Source organism: Pectinophora gossypiella, chromosome Z (assembly GCF_024362695.1).
Source record: "Pectinophora gossypiella chromosome Z, ilPecGoss1.1, whole genome shotgun sequence".
NCBI classification, from domain to species: Eukaryota; Metazoa; Arthropoda; class Insecta; order Lepidoptera; family Gelechiidae; genus Pectinophora; species Pectinophora gossypiella.
Window position 1 is genome coordinate 5,142,199 of NC_065433.1, and position 17,153 is coordinate 5,159,351.

Here is a 17,153-nt window from a genome sequence, read left to right on the forward strand (position 1 = left end):
AAGAAGGCACTTACGAATTGTTTTGTTTTTAATAGCACTCACTAGTGCTTAGGAAAACTCACAAAGAAAAAATAAATCGAAGAAATCTGACTCGGACGGGATTTGAACCCTTAGCGTCGGCTTAATGTCGACAAAGATCGAAAATTTCACATAGACAGAATGAGGTGTAATGCTTAACACGTTGTCACACACACGGTTGGCTTAACAAGAGCTGTGGGTTCGTCACTCTTTGTGCGCTTACGAGTGTTTCACGATATGAAGTCACACGTTGTATTATTGTGATGCAACCCATCACCGTGCAATCATATGGGCTAATTAGTTGTGAATATGTTCAATGTCGGAAATTTGTTTAGTCTCGCCTAATTGATGGTTTTGCACTATTATACATTGGCCTAAAAAGGCCTCATTTCGCTTGCTCTAATATTCAGTGCTCTAAAAGCTATTGGCGTGTTGTAACTTAAGGGGAAGTTTTATTTTTTTTTGCGTAACTACTCAGTCGCAGTATTTTGAATCGTGACATTGTCATTCGTGGTCATTTGCTTGGCTGTTGCTTATTATCTGTGTGCCTGCTTGCAGACTTGTTTAAGGATGCTCGTGCGCAGTGCAGGATGTCCCTTAAGGCCGTATTGGCCAGGGCCTACGACGGCTAAATATTAATGGCGACTAAACGTGGCAAAAAAATCAGTACTGAACATACAGAATTACGTAAATTACAGTACACGGTATTTTCTTTCTATGCATAGGACTTTCATATGTTATCTATGTACTTTCTGCATTCTAACATGGTGCGTATAACAGAAGGACAGAAATATAAGAGTACAAGCTAGTGCGAAAGTGACAAAAAACACACTTTTATATTGGCCAAGTGTGTTGGCTCAACTATGCCTGATGGTAAACACAGAGAAGCCCTAATTGCAGTAGCAACTGAAAAGCAACGCAGAGTCTTTTTCGAATCAGTTGCGACTACCATACTGGCCTACTAGGTGCTTCTTCACACTTCGCTCAAAGGACCCCATATGTTAAGAAGGAGGGAACAACAACAACAATTTTGCAAAATGTACTATTTTGACACGCGCCATGCTATAACGCAAATAATATATGTTATGAAAGCTGTATGATATAATTATAAAAAACAATTTCAACCAGGCGTATTGATGTGTTGTCGGCCTATTATTACTTTAGAAAGTTATAGTACGGTGATTGTGAAAGTGAAAATTAGGTGTAATCGAAAATATTTTAAAGCCATTTAAAACTACAAGAAAGTTATTTTTTTCCTAAATAAAGCATTACAAATATATGCTTGCTTTATAAAACTACAATCTAGCCTAACATAAAAGCTAACAGGCAATTTGTTATTAACCTAAACTACTAAAAAATACAAATGTAGGAATAAATAGACGTGGTAGACCCCGGAAACGATGGCGCGATGATCTCGACGGTTATCGAAAAGACTGGATGGAGCTCGCACAGAACCGGGATACTTGGAAGAATATGGGGGAGGCCTTTGCTCAGCAGTAGGATCATATAGGCTAATAATAATAATAATTACAAAAGCGATGCTTTTGTTATATTATATGTTTTACGTCTTCAGTTTGTTAATCAAAACCAACTAGAGCAGAATTTCCGAAATATCAGCCTGTGTTCGATTGATTCATGTATTGCATCATGTTTCTGTAGTGAAGTGTATGTGTATGATATAAAAAATAATGTATCGTATTTAACCTGAGGTATGTTTTCAGCGGCGAGACATCGGAGACTGCGCTGCGCCGGCGGCGAACGCGCGAGTTGTCTGAACGCGTGTCGGCCATGAAGCGCCGCGCGCGCCGCGTCGAGCGGTGGCACGCCCTCAAGAGGTCTCTGTACAAACCCCTCACAATCACCATCGGCGTGTTCCTCGCCTCGATCCTCATCTACTCATACGTCAAACATTAAACACAATACTACTGCGAACTGCGGACGAACTACACACTTTAGAAAAATATATAAGTAACGAAAAAGATCGATAAATTCGATATTCGAACCCGTGGCTTAATTCAAACCCATGACTCATGTCAAGCTGGCACGAGTGTTACCAACAACATCGGGATTCTTTTTTTATATTTTTGGGTTGCTCTAGACAAGTGCTATATAAACATTAATAAATTAATAAACGCGCAAGGATTGGGATCGTTTCAGGAGGTGACAAAATTTTCCTTTCAGTACAAAATGTTTCATACTGGGCTGACAGCTACTACCATTTGAATTTAAGATACTCACGAGTGCGAAAGAGAGGATATCATTAGATACATAATCCAGGGTATCTTAAAGAAACGAGACAACAGTATTTACCGTGTTTTTCGAGAATATTCTGCATTTAAACCACTAAAATATAATTACTTGTATGATAAATTCACAATGTATTTATTCATTAATTGGCGAAATGGCTGCCTCTACACTTACTGATAAGTGTCTGATAGCCTGCCTGAAGCTTATTATGCAGGTAGGAGCTATTAACACACACTTGTCCGGCAGATAAGCTATCGGACAGTTTATCAGCAAATCCTGGGCATTTGATTGGGTCAAAAATAGAAAAATAATAAAATGCTATTCTTGAAATAGAAGCCTGTCTAAGTTGGTCAAAAATCAATCTCATTTTTCTTTTTTACTTATTTTCGAATTTTTATTATGAAGTAAGTAAGAATGAGGGCGTTGTTTGACCATTTCTATTGATGACGTTACTGTAGCATTTCTACACAATTTCCCCAATTTCCAATAGAAAATTTTCAACAATCTACTATGATATTGCACCAGAGGTAATTAGGATATAACCCAAAATATGTTACGTGCTATGTTTGCCCCTAGAGTTATCATTAGGGGCAAACATAGCTGCGACTGGTAGACTTAGGGGTATCGTTACAGCGTGCAGCGGTAGTTGTTTAATCCCGTTATTTCGATAGTCGAATCGTCCGGGAATCTTATGAAAAATCAAAAAGTCTTACCCGAAGAGGTTTTATATTACGTCACTAAGTATAGACTAGCGAATTTCCATTTAACGTAACGTTCTTGCGAATGCTCGACGCTCTGCTCGAAAAAATGCTCGCGGCGAATTTACTTATAACATTCCTGTATGTCGTCCTTAAGATACTCCTTCACCGGGAGTATTCCCCTATAATGTAATAATTATGATTTTGATAATTACGTTACAATACTGCATAGCTGATTATTAGCGGTTCCCCTCCCTCACCGGTGTAATGCTCGGATATGTAACATTAAGTTGCCGATAGACTTGAGCATTCACTTGTAACAGAACATCAAGCATTCGCCATTTTTATATTTGTCGAACTGAACAATGAGCCGAGCCAAGCATAGAGCCAAACATTGCTATGAACGTTTTCATGAGCAAGAACGCTCGATAGAATGCTCGCAAAATTATTCTCGTATTGTATCTTTCGCACATACAAGAGGGAGCACCTTTATAAAAAAATAATTTTGTAACAATCGCATTCTGTTTTGAAAAATCACATCAGAATGCCCTAGGATGTTGTATGCCCGATATTCTGTTACAAGTAAACGATAATCTATACTCACCTTTTTTCCCTCATTCAGCGGTTATCGCTATCGGCCCACTAGGGTCGATTAATTCTGTCAAATATTCTTCCTCTCAGACGCCCTGAGACGAGGTTCGCACCCAACTAGGCACCCTCAGGCCTGTTGTCTTAAATTTTGTATCGGGTGAGAGACCTCAGCGCTCTTGATTTGTCCGGCCAAGTAGTTAATGCCATCTGTGGCAAACTTACAATAAATCACGTTAAAAAAATACCTTACAGGAAGCGGCTCCCAACTCTGTTACTATCCCACCGCACTACTAGCTTCACCCGAAACACACAACCCATAACATTTTTGAAGGTGTAAAGTAACATTAGACCTAAATATACTTTAATTTAATTACACATAGGCCCCGATTCCTGCACACACAACCTAATTTTATTTTAAGTTATACCTGTCGTCCTCTTTTCCGCCGAATAGGAAAGGGACGGATGATTGACAACTGTTAATTTTAAAATGAATAAATAACCCGGACGAATAAAATTGGCATCTCGCTCATATGCAATGTTTGACGTGTGCTGGCAACTTAATTCTGTCGGGTTATTGGCCAATATAAAATTTTGGAAGGTTTTTTTTTAAATTTCTGCTTTAAATTGACGTCTGTTCCATAAATTTTATGCCTGTCCCTTTCCCTTTCGGCAGATAAGAAAATGACAGATGTAAACTAAAATAAAGCTGACCTAACCTGCTGATACTAACACCGCTCGCGTATTCAATGTATGGTCACGAGTACTAATATGTATGCACTTTGAAACCATGTCACATTAACTTTTTTGACAAATTAAACCGTAAGTCTCATTAAATGTCAAATACGATAGTGCGACAGGGTTCTAAAGTGGGTACATGATATTACTTATGCCTGTATATGTACTATATTATAAATACTTGCTGCATACATAAGATATTATAGTCTGAGCCAATACTTTCGGGACTGTTGTACAATTTTGCTACGACTCGTAGCTTTTAAATGGACGAATCGGTGTTATAAAAGCAAGCTATAATAACGTACCTAAACGAAAGAGTAATAATTGTGTACCGGACTGGAATGGGCATGTGAGTGGCGCTAACGGGGAGGGTTAGGTTAGGTTAGGTTATATTTATAATAAAATGAATGAGTCTCGAAAATTATTCAAATCAAAATTAACATTCTGTCAAATTAAAAACACAAAATGTCGATCACTGAAGTACATGACCTTCAACAAGTTTATCCATGATAATTATATCTTATCACTTGTTTATCAAGAACTGTACTTAAGTACGGTATTGTCAAATCCGATTTGTCCATTTGAAAGTATGTCTCGATATAATTGCGTCGACCCATCTTCTATGAGATAAAACAACTAAAAATCAAATATCAAAAGTAATATTAGTACTCAATATTCTAGATAAATGGCGCCGGCTTAATGACAATACATAGATTGGATTTCGCATGGACAGGAATAGGAACCGGTGGCGTAATGGTTAACATGCTCGTCCCGGCTTGACAAGAGCTCCGGGTTCAAGACCCGTCCAAGTCAGATTTTTTTTCGATTTAATGTTTTTTCTTTTCAACTAAAAGAAATCTAAAAGTCTGTAGTTCGACCGCAGGATGACGTATAAGGCTCTGCAGCCTCCTTTTTATATAAGTAAAACATATTTTTCTATGAAATATTGACAAATTCGAGTGCCGCCCGAGAAACCGGCTCAACTGTATGTTATAGGGAAAATGTTGAGAACATCTCATCAATATTTTGATACGAGCTAAAGATACTACACGTCGTTGTATCAACGTGCGAAGATACCATAATGTTTCCTAGTGCGAATAAATGAATGTTATACATTTTCCTAACATACTTTTGGAGCGTACGCATATTCTAAACTAGCCAATAGATTTTCTAACAGATCACATGTAGTGTTACAGTATTCGACAGGACGGATTGAGTTATTCAAATATGCAATCAAACTTTATAAGCCGCACTCGGACTTATGAATTGAAAAGACAGCGAATTTTGACTAGTTGTAAATATTTAGATTACTCGGCAGAATTACTTTAGCACTATTGAGTCGCAGAGTGGTGTACCTACTGCGTCTATTGATATCCCCGGCCTCAATACGTTGAAAGTTGACGACTTGTAAAACGCTTCGTGATCAGCGTTCGATGAATTTACAATAATTTATTCCATTTTTATGAATTTAAACTAAGTCCAATTGCAATTCTTGTAGATTTTTGTAATAATGGTCAATTCATGTATCTTTACACACGTACGTAATTTGCGCCCGTAAATGCTGTGGTGGTGGGTAGAGAAAATGAAAGTAGTCTATCGTATCGCTGAGCAGATAATCCCTTATTTATTATGCATTATATTTTTACTCTTAATTCCCGAAATGAACTTTTATATTATTTTTATAATATTTAAATCAATGAAAACCTAGACACTCAAATGTAGGTGACAGCACTGTTGAATGTCCCTAAATTTTGACACATCCCAATATTTTCCAGCTAAAGTTCGTAATAACAGTGTGTCCTGTCTGAAGGATGAGTTACGAAAAGAAAAGCAACCATCCGTCGGAAAATGGCAATTTTGATTGAAAAGACGTTTTTCATAGATGTTTCAAAATAGGCTTCATCACAGTTGAGCCATTTCCTTCTGCTCGTATTAATAATATGTTCAAGATTAGTTCTTAAAGAAAAAACTAAACTGAAACTGATAAAAATATTTTATTCTTATTCTTTCCCATCTTTAGAGAAAAAATGGGGTATAATATACAAATATACCCAAAACAATGTGTTTGTTTACTCCAATAGTATGGGGAACTGTGAAAATTTAAGAACACTCTGCAGTGGCGCCACCTAACGGGAGAAATGGGCAGTTTTTATCCTGATTATAATTTCCGTTATTTTATTATTCGGGTCTGGTATCCCTAAGGGTTTGTAAGACTTTCACAGGCCATTGATGGCAAGATCTCACGTGGAAACCTTTTGGAGACTGATGGAAATTACTATTTATTTATATTACTTGATATATTCGACGTTAAGTCAGCAATGATTGAAGTACGGACGCTACCAGTGGCGACATCGTAGAATGTTATTTTATCAAAATGACTATTTTTGCAAAACCTCCCGTACTTACAACTCCAAATCATTTATTGTTCATAATGTGGGTAGGTCAAAGATAAATTATGAAATTCTGATTACTAAATAAAGACTGATTTAAAACGTGACGAAAAACATTTTCTTTTTCCGTTTAACTTATTTAAGAATTTTAAACAAGATAAACGTAATAATGAGTCCGACTTAAATCACGTTCTCTATGATGTCACAGTGTGCGTTTTCTTACAAATTCCATAGTAATTTCGTGTTTTGACGTTTAGTAAAAAGTAACTGATTTGTCTAGATGGAAACTAGCCTGTTGTGGGTACATATTTTTTCATATCAATGTTATTAAGTTATACCGTAGGAGTAGGTGTGTTGGTGTCCGTGCCACTGGGTGACTGGAGTGTCCGTCGCACAAAAATATTCTATACTATAGAGTTCTTACAGTGCGCCGCCAAACGCGTTAGTTTGAGCGAGACAGCCGAGCGCTCTTCCCCTTACTCATTAACGTCTCACAACCATTTAAGACTAAAGAAACACCCAGAGAGGGTGAAGTAAATCTATCTTAGATTTGGGCCGGAGTGTTACCGTTCTATACGTAGTATTTCTCTTTATTATACGTATGCCCGTACTAGGAAAACCGCTGCAGGCTTAAACAAGGTCCATAACATTTTTCTATATCCTAATACCTTTATGATGCAATAGGGCCATTTTGCGAATGGGATCAGTAACAGACGCAGACTGCAGCGTTTGTGGCTTACTCTTCAGTGTTGTGACATAATACTATAACTCGCGAACTCTAATTTCCAAATTTAGTATGCAATTATAAGCTTAAACAATAGTAAACTGTATAGCGATTTTTAATTGTAATTTATGTTTATGACACCATCGCAAAAGTCTGATATTTGTAAGTATTACGACTTAGCACTGTTATTAGTACATGTAAATAAAGGTGTTGTCAGTTATAAGTGCAGGTACGAATATTGAGCGCAGATCTGTCTGTAAAATCAATGAACGGGCGCCATTTTTAACGCAATAAATCGATCGATTTTAAAAAATGTTACTCTTCAGGGTTTAGATTTACAATCGGAACCGTTAGATGGCGCTGTGATCGGGCAGAAAATATTCGCCCAGTCCGCTAGTATTCATTATAATTTACAATAACTGATTTTTTTAAAGTCCAAAGTTTAAATAAACGTATATTTTACGACGTCTCAGAAACATTTCTTTACAACATTTACATTATCGCAAAAAAGGTACAAAGAAAATAAAATGCTTCAGAAATAAAAGAAAAAGTATGAAAATACATATACGAGTGCAAAATCACGCCCATCAATTCTTAATGGGGTGGGGAAAGCGACAACTTTCTAACTTTAAGTTATCTTCTTTTATAGTTTCTTGGAATTATCATGTTGGGAAGGTCGGTTATCCTCAACCCACACGACAGAAAACTACTGTCATTCAGCGCTCAATATTAGTTCCTAGATAGCATACCGAATTGTTCAATAACATACAGGCACAGGCCTCCCGCCAATCAACCGGGGGGAATTGTTCAATAACACCCTATAATTCGGTACACATATCTGCAGTAGCTTCATATTAAAAAGTATTAGTATATTACGTATTGGTATTCACAATAAGTGGCGCTGTCTGGGTAGGCTGATAGGGGTTAAACCCTATTAACAATTTAAATACATATATACACATAGAACCATAAGTCAATATTATGAGGGACGTTCCAGGCTACGTTCCTTAAGAACAATATAGATGGCGCTGTACAGTTTTTCGTTCGTTTAACCTTCTAATTTCATGGATAACAGACATGTGCATCTTTTGTCTTTGTTTTATGGTATAAATGATGACCGCTTTTATTACACCCAGGCATAATTACATGGATCAAAATACATTTGCAAAATCACATTCTGATTATTTCTAATGTGAAATTCGCTTTGTTGGTAGCGCTGTTCAGATTTAACGTAATAATTTCTCATTGCTTGGGGTACATGATTATTCAAAACTATAATGTAATTGCAGAGGCATATATAAAAGTTATTGTTGCTTGATATTTGGATCAGATACGTATACAATCATGTTGCTACCTATATCGCTTCACTTTATTTGGCGTAATAACAAAGGTCTAGAAGGTCTTATACCCAAAAATAAAGATAAAAGTTGCTTATGTCTGTTATCCATGAACGTTAAACGCAGGAAAATCTTTACAGCGCTATCTATATTTTGTTTGACGAACGTTGCCTGGAAAGCCCCTCATTGGTCACTTTATTCCGTGTTATTGTAAAATATCCAAGTAGGTACAGTTCCGAGTTTCCCCTTATCTTGCACATAATGCGTGCTGCATTTTTAGTTTGTTGATCTCTAAGCGGATACCGATAAATTATGTATAATTGTATATCATGTCTAGACACTGCATTTTTTTATTCGCTGTGCTAGGTAATACGTATAAAATAATAACAATTTCAGTATTCATTTTACATTAGCACACTTTCGTTTTATAACTATGAACGTATAAATACACATTTTCTATCCCTTGCCATTTTTTCAGTTGGCAACCGCATTTTTTACTAAGTATATTTCAATTAAATAAGAATTATGAGCTTATTCTCATTGTAGGTGAAACTAATTTAATAAATGTATAATTAGGCTGTATAAAAAGGTGCAGGGTATTGAGAATATTTTGTCCAAAAACATTTCAATATTTTTTAATTGGCTAATGTAGTTTTTTAGGCAGGTAACATTTTTACATGTAATAAGAACGATAGATAAATCTTTTATTCGTTTCCCTAGGCGTTTGGAATAAATTCTCAATACTTTAGCAATGTCTGTCTCTACTAGTCTACGATGGCTGGCAGTGCCGCTGTATTGTTTTAAACAATGGATTTTCCACAATATTTATGTGGACAAATGTGAGACGAGCGGTTGCCGTTTTGGTGTCAAGTGCCTTTAAAAGGATTCAGATATATTTATATTTTGCATATTTCACAAATGTGCGCATAGCTATTGTGAGAAAACCATTCGTTTTCGACGATGCAGTCCCAGTGCCCGCTGCAGGGGACTAGTGAAGCACGACTGTAGTTTCGTTGTAGATAGTATGTTAGTCGATAGAAAGTATACGCGGGTCTATACGGTGTTAGAATGAACTAGCTCGTAAAGAACTAAAATCTTTTGTCGGTCGATATTGATGCGATGAATGCCAGTTAGATATGCTATAATCAGCGATATATGAGTATAGCAATCAGCAAAAATAACACGTTCTTTGTAAATACGTATTTTTATACTTTTTATAATTGTGAATAACTATACCTACCTACATACAATAAATGTAATCTCAGCAATATAATCAACAGTCTAAACATTGAATAAAGTTTAATTAAACCTAACTATAATAATTATAAAAATATACAATTTAAAAAAAGGTTGCTTATCATTATATATAATAATATTTCAATTCTAATTTGAAAAGTAGGCATATTAAATAGCTCAATTTGTTTGCAATTTATCTGACGTATGTATATTTGTTTAATAATGTCTAATTTTTTTATTAATATGATAGGTATAGTGCACGTTAACAGTTAGGTTATGTAATAGTATAAGTATCAAGATGCACTTTCCCGGCATCGGAACTTTAGTAGTGTAAGGCGGGGTTGGAATGTACTTGAACAGCGGTTTATTATTTCAGGTTTAAATCGGAGGAAAAACCTCAAAGCGAACCATGTGAAGACTGAGGAGATTAGGTAAATTTTAGAACAATTTTAATGTTACGTGTTAATAAAAGTATGGTTGGAATGGACATATCTTAACGGGAGCGTGGGCGAGATCGAGTGACCGGCGACAGGCCTAGGTCCATCCTCGGATGTGTCAATGTTGTCAAGTCCGCTTTGCCCTGCCCCCCGAATCACCGGCGTCCCTCCACCGTCACGCACTCTGTGCCAAACTTCGTGGAACAAGTCACACAATACTCTAATCCACACTCTCTTACTGTTTCAGACGAAGTGTGTATTGAGTATACCAGCAACCAAAGGTCTCAATTCTCCGAAAATAATCACATTATTAGGGCGACATTTTGATTGAGATTTCGGAATTCGGTTCTCGCATAGGGATAATTTGCTTTGACGATTCATTTACATTAATAATGCAATTTGTAATATAACATATTATGTATATTATAACTTTAATGATAATAATAATTTATTTTTAAAATTGACAATGATTTTAATAATGCTTTTGAGTTAGGTTTATGATAATTTTGTGTATCGCTGTATTTTTTGACGTAACTCACTATTGTGTACCGAAAATGTACTTGTGTTGCTATGGTAACTGACTGCTCCGGCTCCAGGGTTTACCTTCGGGCGAAACTCTGCTATTTACACCTAAAGCTATGTGAAGTGGACTTTGGTTTCCGACTCTTTCAACAACGTCAAGAGACATCACAATCTAAGTAATGTAATAACGGGAGGATATGTTTCATATATAGCATTTAAATGGCAGAGCTAAGCAGCTAGGTGCATCTAGATGCTTTTACAGTCCCCGGGCCATGCGCAAATTACGTCAGTCACTTCCCCGGGCGAAACCTTGTTCTCCCGGGCGATTACAGAAAAAAAAACATTTCTTTTTGCAACTTGAGAGTATTTGCTTTTCTCGGGGACAATTAGATTGTCAGACCTGTGCCCTTTATCAAAACTTACAAGCCCTGTATCACAAGAAATTTTCTAGTAAAAATTTTCATTATTACAAGAATGCGTTTATTAAAAGTACACATGTAAATTACACGTTACAAGTGTCAATATTTATTTCACAAGTATATTTAACAACCCCTCTATTTTTTGTTCGTTAAACGTAGTTTACTCGAACTTGTGAGTAACTTGTAGACTTGTAAGTTTTGATAAACACGGCATTGTCAGAAGGCCAGTCAGTTCCTGTACCCACACTGATGTATCATGTACATAGATGAAGTAAGCATCCATACTTTAAGTTTTAGGCTATGCGTTAATTATAATGTCGCCAGTTGTTTGCCGCGAGACATTTATACGTACACCATTAATATTTGTAATCAGTGTTCAATCATCGCTCACTAATCATTATAATTAATATACTCGTAATTCTTAATGATACGTGATCAGATCATATCTCTAGACTGTTAGCAATAACCTGACAATAACACCAGACGGTAACTACTTGTAAGATAAGTTATCCCGAGCAAAGAGTACATTAGCATATTGTTTCTAATTTACTAGATTTATGTCAAATATAATGTAAACAATGTTTGTATAAATACAATAAGCTTCTCGCGACGAAAAGCCGGCGACTCTAGGTAAATATATTAATGTATTTCGTAATTACCTTTATTGGGGAAATAAAGCTTAAGCCACACATTCGCTATAGACTGATAGTGTATCTTAGATGTACAACAGACAGCAAACCGAATGCCTTACAATAGTAGCACCTACGGACAAAGGGTCGTGCGTTTAGTCATTTGACCTCCTTATCTGAAGCAGAATAAATAAAGAATATTAGGCTATCTTCATACGAGCTCAACACCTAATTACACTTATCTAAATAACTTGCTCAGGTGAAGCGTGGGTACTCGCAATGCATGTACCTCCGTCTAGCCCTAAATATAGTCGTAAGTTTGTATTAAATTTCATGTTTCGTCTGAAAATACCACATTGTCATGTGACGTTGTAAGTCAACCATACCCCTCCGCCGGTGTCGACGTTTTCCCTCCTTCAGCGCTTTCCAATATTAACGTCTCAGACTGTACCCTGAGCAGAGGGTCATCTGTGAATATTGTTTTAAATATTCTATCGGTTATCTGCATACAGCACTCCTCATTTGCTTATCGAAAAGTACTGCTCACGTAAAAAGTAGTTCGAATGAATCATCGCACTCTAGTATTTAGTCACAGCAAAGGGTGTAGCCGTCGACGAAGCTACCAAGCATCCTTAGCTAGTAGTAGCCTGAGCCCTTACATGGACGCGAACGTCACTAATAAACTTGGTTTTTGGTAGATATGAGTACGGGGGACACGAGTGAAACCGCCGGTAGTCCGTAGGCCGGTAGCCTTTATTAGATAAAGGTCATAGGTATATGCATACCCTCTTATTCCTAACATCCCTCCACCAAAATTCCCATTACAGTTACAGTATTGTTTGGTATTATTACAGTTTTGAAAGATCTATTGCAAGAAACCCAATAGAGACTTCCACTTGACGTATAAGTTAGTGTAGTGGTAGGAGGGCTTGGGTCGTGTTTTCAAGATCTTAAAGAGCGGCCTTCCAATCCCAATTTAACAGCAGACTAATACCCAGCGCTTGTAAAAGATAACTTACTGTTCTTTATTTACTGTGCCTAATGGTAGGGTCCGCCCCGATAGCGATATATTATATATATGTAGACTTAGCAATATTAACACTTAATAGCATCCACAGCTACGCAACGACTAGATAAATATATCTATTCATTTAAATACTAGAAAATAATATCACAAAGAATCATAATATGTCTTAAGCTATAATAATATAGAAGATAACTATGTAACCTTCGATCATATATATTTGTATGTAACTATGTACGTAACTATAGATATAAGCAATCAGTGCCAAGTTTTGAGCGATTGAAATTTTAATTTATTACTAAGATTCTTTTTTTTTTAAATGCGACTCTGTTACTATTAGCACAAAGGTCAAGATTCAATTTTCGATCCACATACATAACGTACATAACCAAACCTTAATGCTAAAAAAATAAATATTCACTCCATCAATAAAGTTTCGTTTTCTTCATTATAGGCTAAATGATGAAGAATTTAGGGCACTCTATCAAGTTATAATCACTAGGTTTGAGTTATCAAAAAATAGATTGAATGCAGAATTTTGTCATACTAATTTTAATTTTTATGTTTCCAATATTGGTTGGTAAATATAAGACCATTCGTGAGTTGAAGAAGAATAATTATTTTAATGATAAAAAAATGAAATGAACGACGCTCTCTCTTAACTTGTCACTCAAATGTATATTCATATTTCTAGCTACGCCTTGGAGCCAAATGTAGCCGATTTTAAGCCATTACATCCAATAGTGTTTGACCGGATCAAAGATAAATTATGAAATGCTAATCTAGAAATACAAGCCAGTCTAAAATGATCAAAAATCAATATCATTTTACATTTCGAATTATTTTCCAATTTTATTTATGAATTAAGTAACAATGAGTACGACGTTTGATTTGGTTGTCAAGTAGCCTAATCCAGTAAGATATAATATTTTAAAACCCCTTGAATTGGGTAGTTTTCTAGATCAAAGATAAATTATGAAATTCTGATTACTAAATAAAGGCAGATCTAAAGGTGTCAAAACATTTATTTTTTCTATTTAACTTATTTATGAATTTTAATGAAGAAATAAAACAGGTTTATTGTGACGTCCCAGGTTGCTTTTCATACAAATTCCATACGTTTTTTTGACGTTTAGTAAAAAGTTACTGATTCCATGAGTAGGATTTAAATCAGAGTTTCGATTTAACCAACTATCTCTAACTTCGAGAGGAATCTGCTAGTAATAAATTAATAATAAAAAACTGTATGTTATCAAATATCACTTAGGTACATCTTATAAGACTAGCTATAATAATATGGTTGGCCGGCTATGTATGTGCTGCCGTCCTATATCGGAACATGCCGGCCCGCGGCGATAAACAAACCGATTGATTAGGCTTAATTAATCATTTTATATCGTATTTCATGATTCAGTAGTTAAATATATCCTGTGTATAATACACATGCACCTGCCCGGTTAGTAGACTTGGAATCATAGTTTATGAACCTGGAAGACTATTATAGCTGGATAGAACAGAGTGAATTAGGGGTGTTAGTCTATCTTCTTATCGTGTGGGTTGTGAGGTGGAATACCATCCTCATCAACCCTAGTGTCAGGGTTACTTGAGCCGCCACAGGCCCCTGACATGGCTCATGTAACGATTACTCACATCAGTAAATAGTTACCGGGACCAACGGTTAAACGTGCCTTCCGAAGCACGGATCATCCTACTTTCGGATAATCAGGTGATCAGCTTGTAATGTCCTAACCAAACTAGGGATCACAAAGTGATTTTTTGAAGTAGTGGGGATAGCAAGAGGTCGGATACACAATTCGTCAACATATAACTCTCGTTTTAAGACAAAACCATGATTGTGGAATACATTTGTATTGTGATCTTTCGAGCGGGTTTCATTATTGCAGTGTAGCTTCTGGCGGGATTCAGGAATTCGCAGACATATACGTAAACATTCTTTTCCCTTTTCGACGTGTCTTTGGGTGAGGATTTTGTCTTTTACCTGACAGAGACATTTTGACATAGTATGTAGTCTAGAATCGTTCTTAACAATCGGTTTAGTTACCACGCGTTTAGATTAAACGTAGCAGGAGTATTCTATATCGGTCATATTTTAGATCTAAGAATCTATGTATAACAAACTAATGCTACGGATATGGTAAAAAGTAGGTCATTCTAAACAACGTAGATAGAAGTTCAATTACATGTATAATCGATATTCTTTGAAATATTTTTGTGTATGTATGGTGCTCGAATCAGTCGCGGTAGGTATCAGATCTTAAAAGAAAATGTTAATTTGGTAACAGTTGTGGATGTTAATTTGTGTTAGAATGTTTACTCCGTGTCGTCTCAGATCAGTATACCCATATATGGTTTCTGAATTCATCCCGTAGAATATAGAACTACGTAATGTTTCTAGTAACTAATGCCGTACCAACAAATCAACGTTGGCTATTCCGTAATATGCGGATTCTAAACCAAATTATACCATACGATTGACTTGTTACATAATGTAGGTCCACATTCACAGTCTGAATAACATGGGCGAGAAGATATAAATAATCAAAGTAGAGGAATACTCAGCTAAACTACAATAATCTACCACCTGACAAAACCATGAATTCTCTGCAAGTAAATGTTTGTTTGATCAACAAAAATCTTTATCCATTTATAATTCGCACATTGTTAATGTAACATGTTATCAGTGTTTTAGGATCTGTACAATATATTTGTAGTTTCCTGCTTGTATATTAGTATTTAGTAGACAATAATAAATTAACTATAATAATAATAAACCATTTATTTCAGGCTACGGTACTATAGGAAGCCAGTCCTGCGTTACCATTTAGTTATTGTTTCTTTAAATATGCGACTGAATTGTATCAACTTTTTCTTCGACACGCAACGTTTTGCAATTACATTTATCCTAATTTAATTATTAGATTATTCAACTTATAATAATACTGTTTTCAATGTCATGATCTTAGTAACAATTTTATGCAAGTATACCAATCTTCAGGTTGCCTCTGGGACTGGCAGTAGGTTAAAGTAATGTACATTCGAAATCACGATTATGCTTCCAACAAGTAGTTAGCACGCGCCGGACAGGTACAGCAGCGTGGGAGGCAAACCGTATATGAAGTAAAGTTAAGCTAGTTATGGGCGCGTTCAGCGAGTGTTTAGCTCGCAACGTACTCCGGCGCTAGTGCAATTTTGTTTAAATGTCCTGGTTCCCCAATAAAGGTATGAATGTCATGTCCACGTAGGATGTGTACATGTACATGTGCGTAAATTCTAGAAACAATATTACAACGGCAACATGTAACGGAAATGTCCTTGCAGTATTACTTGTGACTTATACTTTGTTCTAACACTTGAAGGTTGTTTCAAATCTGTTTATATCTGTATTTTTATAATATTAAGAAATGTATTAGTAGAAACAATAAGAAGGAAATTACGTAAAATCACCCCCGAAAAGCAGTGTAAAAGATTTGAAACAAATTAATAAAATAATGTGAAAACGACAGCTATAATTGCCTAGATTTTTAGTTTATACACCACAAGCGTTCCGTTTGTTATATCTTAGTGAGTATTTTTAGTTATTGTATTTCGTCCAGGGTGTATACAGGTTACGAAGGGTGGGTGAACTAATTGTGATCAGGAGGATGTTAGCGTAGTTCCTACAAGTGCGAGACGTATTGGTTATAACCTGTATACCTCCTTGCGCCGTCCTGACTGCTATTAAAGTGAGCGGTTTAGGATACTATCTTGAATGTTCCATGTCTTCGTCTAGTTAAACATCGTGGAATAATCTCCCGCAAGTTTATAACTCGACGTAGATACTAACTATCAAGGGACAAACGCTCTTCTAAAGTATTTAGAGCGTTTACATTTGTATAATTACATAATAGGTATTTCATACAATATAGTCAATCATTTTGTAATGTACCTTCCTATCTAACGACTTAAACAAAGGTCAAGTTTTAAAATTAAACTATTTTTAATTGTAATGTAATGATATACCTATATGTATTGATTATGTAATCCAATGTCACGATTATACATAATAATAAACTGTTCTCTATGTTTCATTTATTTCTGAATATGTAATTATTATATTTATAGAACATTCCTGTTTGCTCATCAGTA

The 17,153-nt window shown here is 35.8% G+C and overlaps 1 protein-coding gene across 5 annotated transcripts in view; it reads left to right on the forward strand.

The window, feature by feature from the left end:
* Window positions 1–17,099, forward strand: part of LOC126380109 (tyrosine-protein phosphatase non-receptor type 61F-like) — a 56,269-nt gene extending 39,170 nt beyond the window's left edge. For 2 of the 5 annotated variants that reach the window (XM_050029342.1, XM_050029345.1), the window contains exon 9: window positions 1,740–17,099. In XM_050029342.1, the coding sequence (XP_049885299.1) occupies window positions 1,740–1,932 (193 nt within the window). In that variant the 3' untranslated portion in view covers window positions 1,933–17,099. The remainder of the gene's footprint in view (window positions 1–1,739) is intronic. The other 3 variants (XM_050029344.1, XR_007568423.1, XM_050029343.1) reach the window with 3 other exon arrangements.
* The last annotated feature ends 54 nt before the right edge of the window (window positions 17,100–17,153 follow it).